Raw genomic sequence first — 9,842 nt, 5'->3', positions numbered from 1 at the left:
TAACATTTCTATTCCTGTTCTGTTTTCATCCAAACTCTCTCGTGCTATACACATGCTTTGACCTGAGTTGGTAGCCTTGTCTAGCACAAGAGAGTCTGGGAGGTCAGAGCTAGATGTATATGTATTGTGTCTAATTTTATGTAGAAACCAGCAGCACATCTGCATTCCACGAATGGAAAAGGATACCTTAAAAACATTGGTAGGTTTATGTCTAGATAAGAGATATGTATTACGTGTGTGTGTGTGTGTGTGTGTGTGTGTGTGTGTGTGTGTGTGTGTGTGTGTGTGTGTGTGTGTGTGTGTGTGTGTGTGTGTGTGTGTGTGTGTGTGTGTGTGTGTGATAGCTCAGCTGGTTAGAGTCTTTAATGGGGTGATTACATTTGGGACCTTGCAGGGTTGCAGGTTCAAGTCACAGTGATGGCGAGCTATTGCATAATTTCTTTGGGCAAGAAATTTATACACAATTGCTTCTGTATGCTGAGTACCTGGTTATTGACTGGGGTGGCAAAGGCCCCGACTGTGACAAAGTTTATCAGCCACTGGGGTCCTGGTGGGACTTTGGGTGCCCACACCACAGTTGGTGTTGCAGTTGGTGCTTCTGTGAGTACCTTGCCAGGCTCCAGGAGATTGCTAAGCACGACCCATGCTCCTGCTTAGTGCACAGGAACCCCAGCCATCTGCCTGGGGCGTGACCGTTCAATGGCATGCGGCTTCTTTTCCATTTGCCATTTTGCATTGTGTGTGTGTGTGTGTGTGTGTGTGTGTGTGTGTGTGTGTGTGTGTGTGTGTGTGTGTGTGTGTGTGTGTGTCCGTGTCCGTGTCCGTGTCCGTGTCCGTGTGTGTGTGTGTGTGTGTGTGTGTGTGTGTGTGTGTGTGTGTGTGTGTGTGTGTGTGTGTGTGTGTGTGCACGAGTGTACGTGTGTGTGTGCTGTATACTGTATGTTGTTAGGTTTATATTATGGTACATAGGTATTTACGCGGTCAGAATCTGAACGGCAAACAATTAATATATCAAAAGCAAAAGCGTTCAATCCAATACAACCTCAAATTTTGAACTAAATATCTATATCTGGACACATGCAAGGCCAACAGACTGCTCTTAATATCTAATTCTTGTTTCTCAACATTAGGTACCGTTATTCAATGGGGAAGAGCCAAAAATGGTTCATTCCTCAATGATGGAATGACCTACAGATCTGGATACCTGACCGTGCCCAAGGCAGGCATATACCACATCTATTCCCAAATCGTCTGTGAGCCTGACTACAATGATTATTGTGGACTGTCCATTTACGCAAAAGATACAAGGACGCATGCAGGTTATGCTTATTACAAACAGAGAGGCCAAACAGTGGGTGACCAGACGGTTTCGGTCAGTGCCTTGAGGAAGATGTCGCAGTATGAAAGTATAGGCGTTATTGCACAAGGCAATGGCTACTTTTGGTTTGGTGATGCAGATCGGACGTTCTTTGGAGCTGTTTGTCTCAACTAATCTGACTCAACATTTGTGTCGGTAGTCGCTCGGCTATTTCACACGTGACACGTGCTACTGGCATGTCTTTTTGTGTTATTGATATTGTATGTCTTGGACGATCACTCGTAGGGATAAGTTTGCTACCTGCCTGACCTGCAGGTTGTTGTTGTAACAAAAAATCACTGAAATATGACAGAATGATGCCTTGACTAGTTTTGTTGATATCAGATTTGCTCTACCGTGTACATTGATCATCAAACTTTTAGTGTCTCACCTTGTAACAAATGGCGTCGTAATTTGGGTGTGTCTACACATACATATATCCCCACCCTTTCACACACTCTTCCATTTTTTGTTTCGTTGTGTAGCAGTGAGATTTCTTGCATCAAATACATGTATATACGTAGTTTACATCTCACATCTAAGCATATATATATATATATATATATATATATATATATATATATATATATATATATATATATATATATATATATATAATTCAATAGTTTATTAATATATATCATTAAAAGTCAAGTGTGTGTGTGTGTGTGTGTGTGTGTGTGTGTGTGTGTGTGTGTGTGTGTGTGTGTGTGTGTGTGTGTTTGCATGTGCACGTGTGTGAAAGAAAGGGTCCAAACTGTTAAATTAGCTTCACTAACGTCACATTATCACAAATTAATTAGTACAAACTACCTCCAGTCGTCATAGCGCGCTAGCATTCAGAACACTATCTAGATGCCTTGATCTGACCGCTGGCCATGCATGGACGAGGCGACAAGCAGACCAGTGGCCCGTTTCATCTATCTCAAATGAGTCTGATAAATCTGATTGTAGAGCACACTATTTGTATTATCACTTCTATTGATTATGCTAATAAGTCTTAATTAATTAATTGAAAAAGTAATTACCTAATTTGCATTCTAATTTATTGTTATAATAGAAACGCGAGTTTTAGTGTTTGTTTTTATTATTAGTTATTAGCCAATCAAAAACAAAGTTACTGTACAAATCAATACCGGTACTGTACACGTGCACATAGTGCAACTAAAAATTTGTAATTATTTACTATTTAGAAACCAATTGCTAAAACTTATGTTTAAAGCATTAAATTATTGTACAAATTAAAACATTAATTATTAACAATACTTTTTAATTTCATATACATTTTTATCTAAATATTTCTTGCGCGCAACTAGCGGAACTCCGAGGTAAAACATGGACGACGCAGGCGGCGCAAATGGCAACGCATTTGAGAACGTACAGGTACCAGAACAGTGGGATGAAGAGCATGCAAGGCTAAGAGAAGCAAACAGAACTCCAGAATTTCTTTTCGACGTACTCTGGTTTGGTAAGTCAAATCAATTTCTTTGAGTTTTCCTAGACGCTAACAAGTTGTTCTTTACATTCGTTTTCCGTTTTTGCGAAAAGCGCGGCTGTCTTCTTCATATTTAATGCTGTCACAAAGTTTTTTTAGATTCATTTTAAGCAGCTTGAGGACCTACTAATCTAACCTTAGCAGTTTACTGAATTTTAACGTTCAATTTATTTTTTGAATAATCGCCGCGGCGTTTATTTTTGTTATTACTTCTAGCTGCGGCGTTTAAACGAGTACGGCGTTTATTTAATAGTTAAATGGTGTAATAGAGTTAGATGGTGGGATACTTATTGTCACGTGACGTGCAGCCAGTCACTAGCGCGTATCTAATGATTGATGTACAGTAGGACACCACTTATCATCGGACGGGCATGGGACCAAAAGGACGTCGAATAACTGAAGACATCCGATAATTGACGCATTTTGAAAAACAACTGCAGAATACTTAAAGAAGCTGGACATATAATTGTACACGTAACAACTAATACAGTACAACTTCTTTGACTAGGGAGAACACTAATGGGAACTGTCAAGATTTAAAGTAACAACTAATCTTAGTCTGGATCAATGCTTTTGCTCTTCTTGCTGTAGTTTTCATCAGCAGCCCATTCAGTAGGACCATTGTGCTTACTGAAACTTCAGGTTGTTCTTCCAGGTACTGAAGAACCGTTTCTAGAGCTTCACACTTAATTTGACGACACGTGGATTACGGATACAGTACTGTACGCACAGGAATCGTATATCCTAGTGTGCGCACAGCCTTGCAGTTCAGACAAGCCATGCATCGTTGGGTAATCCGTGCTATCGGATAACTGAGTTTCGGATAAGTGGTGTCCTACTGTATATGACAGCAAGTGTGCAACAAGTTACTCTACTTCCGGTTATTATTGCACTCTCACTTATACACGTCACGTGACCATGGTATAAATAATTTATCACAGTAACTTATACACATGTTGTATGTATTGTTAGTTCAGAGGAATGGCTGGTACATTCTGATTGGATGTATCATACTCTATTTTCTATGGGATTATGTGTTGAGGGATCTGTGGGATAAATTCAGAGAGACGGCAGAGGAACGGAGTGCAAGACTAAACTATGGTGAGTTATCATTGTAGGATAATGTAACTGTCGGTTGCAAAATCAGAATGACAACTTGTAGATCCAGAGGAAGAGGAATCACGACAGCAAGCCAAGATGTTGGTACTGGAGAAATTACAACAATCGTTGGATGAAAAGGCAGAGGAATGGTTGGTCAAGAAAAAGGAGGTGAATTTCTTTCTGTAGCCTCTGATTGGACAGTAATTAGAGTCACTGTGTTTACTGCCATGCATTTAAGTCACTAGTTGAGTAGCATTTTTGTTATCCGGCGTTGCTGTGTCTGTTGGTGACCTGGATGTGTGTGTGTGTGTGTGTGTGTGTGTGTGTGTGTGTGTGTGTGTGTGTGTGTGTGTGTGTGTGTGTGTGTGTGTGTGTGTGTGTGTGTGTGTGTGTGTGTGTGTGTGTGTGTGTGTGTGTGAAGCAAGGCAAACGACATCAGAGTTTACTTTGCACTGCAGCTTTGATGGTTGTGGATTTACTGCTGTAAATCTTGCTGGCCTTGTAAACCATCAGAGACAGAAACATGGTCAGTCCCTGACTAGTCAATGTCAGTACTGTCACCTAACATTCCGCCAACAAGGCCTCCACAACCACGAGCGTTTCTGCTGTCAGAGAACATCCACTCCTCCGATATAGCCTATGGTGACCTTGGCCTGCATTGTTTCTCATTGGAATGGAATGCAGCGTGAAGTGAAGTGTGTGTGTGTGTGTGTGTGTGTGTGTGTGTGTGTGTGTGTGTGTGTGTGTGTGTGTGTGTGTGTGTGTGTGTGTGAGTGAGTGTGTGTGTATGTTTGTGTGTGTGTGTGTGTGTGTGTGTGTGTGTGTGTGTGTGTGTGTGTCTGTGTCTGTGTCTGTGTCTGTGTCTGTGTCTGTGTCTGTGTGCATGCGTGTGGTGTGCGTGCACGCATGCATGTGCGTGGGTGTCCTTGTGTCAGCATTCTCACCAGAAATTTTAAAATGAAGGGCAACCTTCTTGGAGACAGTGGACACACCCACAAACTTTTCAATACGTTTGAGCTGCGAGGACATTACTTTGTTCACTCAACAACTGTGCACATGCATTATTAAGCAACTTGTTATCTCTGGCATTATTTCGTTATCGAGGCTATCGACACACATTCTTATAATGACTACTTTTTGATGACCCAAATGAAATGAGGTTGTCTGTATAAACATCACGAACAAACCCTGTTGTTAATCTTTCCGTAGATTGTGGTGTGTGTTTGTAAATTCATCTGCAGTGAGGCTATACCTTTATCAAGTACATTAGGTTCTTTGTGTTGGCTGCTAAGTATGAAAGAAAATGAGCTACATATGTCCAGCATAACATCCAATTGTTTTTTGTGCACAAGTCGGTCAGCAAGTGGTCGGCGTTTGCGTATGGCTGACTGTTGTATTCTTTATTGCTACATTGTCCTTCCTTAAAGTTAATAATTTACGATGCCATGGCTAATAGTGAAGTTGTTTGTTTATTGTTTTTTGTTTGTGTTCGTCTGTCAGTCTGTTTGTACGTGTATGTTGTATTGTGGTGTCTGTTTATCATCAGTATCATCTACAGTACTTGTTTAGTAATATATTATTTTGTACACTGTCCCCATCTCTTGCTGTTCATGTTATCTACTTGCATGGATGCATCAACGAGGCGCAGACTTAATTCAATCGGCAGTGTTTGCACATGTTGTAGTCGGCTGTGTACAGTACAGCTTCAAAATTTAGTTGTACTTCAGTGTTTCACAAAGACGTTTTATAAAGATACTAGATACATGCCCCGTCCTTCGTAAGAGCAAGATACTGTAGTGTTTTGACGGGAGACACGGTGTGAGCGTGTGGACACATCACGTACAACCTTGTTGAGAGGTCCCGGATGTGCTGAATGAACATTGCTCTTCGCGCTCTAAAGTTTTTCAATAGAAATCGACACATTCCCCGTCTATTGCTTGGTACAGAAAACGTGTAGTTGGATTAGGTGCAAATTCAATCAGAATTTGGAGAGAAACAAAAGCTTTAGAAGAGTAGGTTCAATCGGCAAGGACTATTCGATTGCTTGAAGCTTTGCGAAGGACGATGACACATACAGTTTACACAGGACTGGTGTGGGCGTGTGTTTGAATGAACTGGAATGTGTAGCTTGTGCGTCATTGAGGAATTTTACACGGGGTGTCGACCCCTTGAGAGGGGACCCTGTGCAATTTTATTGATTTTTTTACGCAAACCCGCTTTGCGTGCCGAGTGTGAGTGCTTATTTTGGTTGAGAACGGACAAGAGAAGTAGCCATGTATTGTGAACACACACACACACACACACACACACACACACACACACACACACACACACACACACACACACACACACACACACACACAATTTGAGCTTTAAACATACTAGATACCGTCAATACATGTAGTTAGTGTGTCCTCGGCAATTAATTGTTTGCTGGTAGTTGGAAGCCAAGAAGAGAGATGAGATGATCAGTGATTGGGAGAGACATCAACAAGGACGAGGCTACCGATCAAAACTGAAACCACGAAAGCCTGAAGAAGACGCGGGTAAACCAAAGCCAAGACCGAATTCCAACTCACGGCTTTTCAGACGTGGTAAGGTATTAAGGAACTGACGAGCAGCAAGTAGGTCACAGAGATGTGATGATTTGTTGTTGTTCATGTGGCCATAACCATCAAGTGTGTATCGGTTAGCTTACGCCAGTAATTAATCAGGGGGTGAATGTGCATGTGAGGAAGTGTGGCTCGTGATCAAGCATCTTGGATAGAAGCCTCTCGGGTCATGGTTCAATGCATGCCACACTGACATGTCGGCCATGCTATAACTATTACATAAGAACTCTGTATAAGAATATAATTAGTCAACAGGTTACTATACGAATCAATGACAGTAAGGTTTACTCTAGTTTTGGCACAGATTTTTGTCCCTAAAAGTGCTTTATCTTTATATTGGTTTTGACAATATGAAGTATTCTGCTGATGTAACAGCATGCCAGTATTACCTCTGATGCTTGTTGGTCACTATACAGGTATTGTGATATGGTGAGGTAGGTACCGTATTTCCGTGAGTAGTGGCCCATGGGGCACAATTTCTTCATAGTTCTGAAACATGGGGCATTATTATTTTGCAAGCACAGAAACTGTTGCATTGTTTGTTTGCATACCATCACACTACACAAATAACATGAACAAATTACCGTATTAAACTTAATCTTACAGCCTTAAGCCTGGTTCACAATATTGACTCTGACACCGACGTTGACACTGGAATAGAAATGAAGCCTATTCCAGCATCAGCATCAACACATGAAAGGATGCCACCTGCGGTGTCTTTGATGTTGAAGCTCAGCTGAGCGTCAGCGTCAATATTGTGAACCAGCCTTTACTGGTATGCATCCTGGCTACTTTCACTTTCACTTGAGTCGTATTCCTGGTCTCTTGCACAAGAAGACTCTTCGTCGTCAGTGAGTGGTTCTATCTGGGTGTTCATTTCATCTCAAACGTACACATTGATCTACATGCATGGGTTTAAATACTATCCCAATGGGGCACTAATCAAGCATGGGGCATTATTATTTCGTTATATTGTCACCATGGGGCATTATTTAAGCATGTTTGTGGAAATATGGTGTGTCATGTTATAGACTGAGAGTCTGAAACTTTATGATTACTTACAAGATGTCATAAACCGGTTATCCTTATTTGTGCGATGCAAAACTTGTGTGCTTTCCGGGGCATTTGGCCAGTTTTTTCATATGCAGAGTTTAAGTTGTGCGGTGCACTTATACATGTGCCAACAAACAGCTAGGAGCACACACACTTCAAGGTAAACTGTAAAGAGCTATAGTTGAATGCATCGTTCCTGCTACTTATAAATAGGCGTGGTGAGTGGGTGTAACGATTGCGGCGATGATTTGTGCAGTTGGCAAAAATCTTCACAAATCATACAAATAAATCTATCGCACAAACAACCGGTTATACGGTAGCTGTGTATTGCATGGGTCAATAAACAGTGGAACCTATAGAAACATGTGACTGTGAGGCTGGGACCGATGAACTTAGTCTCATACCAGTGCAGCTCTCGCTCTTCAGCGCCCGTATATATAACAACAGCCAAGGAACAGAACGCATGTAATGCTATGTACACAACTGAATATCTTGATATATTTGAGTGTGCAGCGAGAGGCAAGCGTCTTGTGTGGCTCACTAGTGAGTATAAAAGTGGGAAACAACAGTCAGCATCATATGATATTCTTGTCACTTGTGTGTCTAACTTAGGCCAGACCAATTAATTTCTTAATGATGCTCAGATTCGCCTGTCCAGTTCTGAACTTGACCAAAATTAAAATAAAATTTGATGTGCGCATGCGCAACGATATCATGCTTGTTGTAAATGACTCCATGGTATATACATCCTATGACTACGTAACAATGACTCCAAAGTGTTAACAGTGCATGTGGTTAGCGACTGTTACTGCATTCTGCACGGTATCAGCATCTTTTGTTTTAGTGTCCATTTTTAGTCTCACATTTGTACACAGTGCAATGAAACTGCACATGCTCAAAATGTCACATGGTCATTAATATTTTTATTTCGGTCTGTCGGTCCGGGTTTCATGTCCAAGTATCCGAGCATCAGGAAATTTAGTTTGTCTGGCCTTAGGAAACATTTCTTGAGATTTGATTAAAGCATCATGCATCACAATTCAGTTAAAGTTTATCGTTAGATCTGGTTTTAGTGACAAAACAGATTAGAGGTCTGTGCTACCGATCTTTTCATACAGCATTTCATGCTCCATCATTGTCTTGTTGTGAAGTATGCACGTAACTACCCAATCTCCAATGAAATCAAACCTTATTGAAAAGAGACTGTCATTGTAGTAACCATCCCCTTGAAGTGAAAGTATCAGTGTTTGAAAAAGTGGTTGTCAAGTTGCCATTTGACGACTAACTGAGTACATGTGACAACCATTCCATCAAGGTTGCCATCCTGACAACTAAAGTCACTCAAGTTATGTTGGACACAATGAATTTTGTTTTTATGCATAGAGTCTCTGAAGTCCTGGAATTTTGTTTATATGCCAGAACAATCAGTATCATTATTTGATATTAATGAATTATGTGTAAAAGTTTTAAACTCCTCGACGACTGAAAATAGTGCCAAGGTGACGACTACGTCTGTCATAAAATTTCGAACAATGAAGTATACATACATACTCTGGAAGAGTATCATGGCATGAGATGGGTAGTTAGACAGGCAAAATTATATTACTATTTTGTTCTCTATTTGTGGTATTTAACGTACCTGTAGTTTCATGTTGCCAGTCTCAGTTGCATTACTCGCTTTTGAATTTTCCTACAGAATATAATCCGTTGACTGGTTCAAGTGATCGTCCGTCATATAGACCATCACGTGGCTCAGGTAGTGAACCACTAATACGTTTGCTGATAGAACTACTATGACAGTTTGTTTCCGCTTGTTTATAGGTTCTCAGGGAGGTGGATGAGGTTAGTGAGCGTGTCAGGACATCCATCGATGTCTTGTCACACTTATAGACTCCCTCTTGTCAGATCGATGTCATGTGTTGTTCGTGATCTATGACATGTTCTTGTGAAAAGCACTTAGATAGCAAGAACATTGAGTACGCGATTTGATAAGATTGGATATAACGAGTGGCCAGAATTTCTGTAGATAGACGGAGGAGGTTGAACATTTTTTGATTAGAATAGAAATATCATCGCACAGCTTTTCTGTGTGAAAGAGACCGACTGTGTACCCTGATTGTGTACCCTGTCTTTGAAGTCAAGATAGAAATGGTGCATATTAGCATTTATAAGACATTGGATCCATAACGTTAACAATACACACACACACACACACACACACACA

The 9,842-nt window shown here is 40.8% G+C and overlaps 2 protein-coding genes across 3 annotated transcripts in view; both read left to right on the top strand.

Annotated features, from left to right (window-relative positions):
- The window catches only part of LOC134176721 (collagen alpha-1(XI) chain-like), a 5,594-nt gene extending 3,893 nt beyond the window's left edge, over window positions 1-1,701 (top strand). For both annotated transcript variants that reach the window (XM_062643377.1, XM_062643378.1), the window contains 2 exons: window positions 145-199; window positions 1,131-1,701. In XM_062643377.1, coding sequence (XP_062499361.1) covers window positions 145-199; window positions 1,131-1,492 — 417 coding nt within the window. In that variant the 3' untranslated portion in view covers window positions 1,493-1,701. The remainder of the gene's footprint in view (window positions 1-144; window positions 200-1,130) is intronic.
- A 983-nt stretch (window positions 1,702-2,684) lies between these two features.
- On the top strand, window positions 2,685-9,734 carry LOC134177015 (selenoprotein S B-like). Its single transcript, XM_062643715.1, has 6 exons — window positions 2,685-2,825; window positions 3,825-3,953; window positions 4,015-4,121; window positions 6,394-6,547; window positions 9,315-9,374; window positions 9,440-9,734. The coding sequence occupies exons 1-6, from the start codon at window positions 2,693-2,695 to the stop codon at window positions 9,457-9,459; spliced, it is 603 nt and encodes a 200-aa protein (XP_062499699.1). The 5' UTR covers window positions 2,685-2,692; the 3' UTR covers window positions 9,460-9,734.
- The last annotated feature ends 108 nt before the right edge of the window (window positions 9,735-9,842 follow it).

This window comes from Corticium candelabrum, chromosome 3, assembly GCF_963422355.1.
Source record: "Corticium candelabrum chromosome 3, ooCorCand1.1, whole genome shotgun sequence".
Taxonomy (NCBI): domain Eukaryota; kingdom Metazoa; phylum Porifera; class Homoscleromorpha; order Homosclerophorida; family Plakinidae; genus Corticium; species Corticium candelabrum.
Note: the sequence above shows the minus strand (reverse complement) of the source record. Positions and strands in the feature narration are given on the sequence as shown.

Coding starts and splice junctions, on each gene's coding strand:
- LOC134177015 (XM_062643715.1), top strand. CDS start 2,693: ATGGACGACGCAGGCGGCGCAAATGGCAACGCATTTGAGAACGTACAG. Junction 3,954..4,014: donor GAGTGCAAGACTAAACTATG/GTGAGTTATCAT, acceptor GACAACTTGTAG/ATCCAGAGGAAGAGGAATCA. Junction 4,122..6,393: donor GGTTGGTCAAGAAAAAGGAG/GTGAATTTCTTT, acceptor GTTTGCTGGTAG/TTGGAAGCCAAGAAGAGAGA.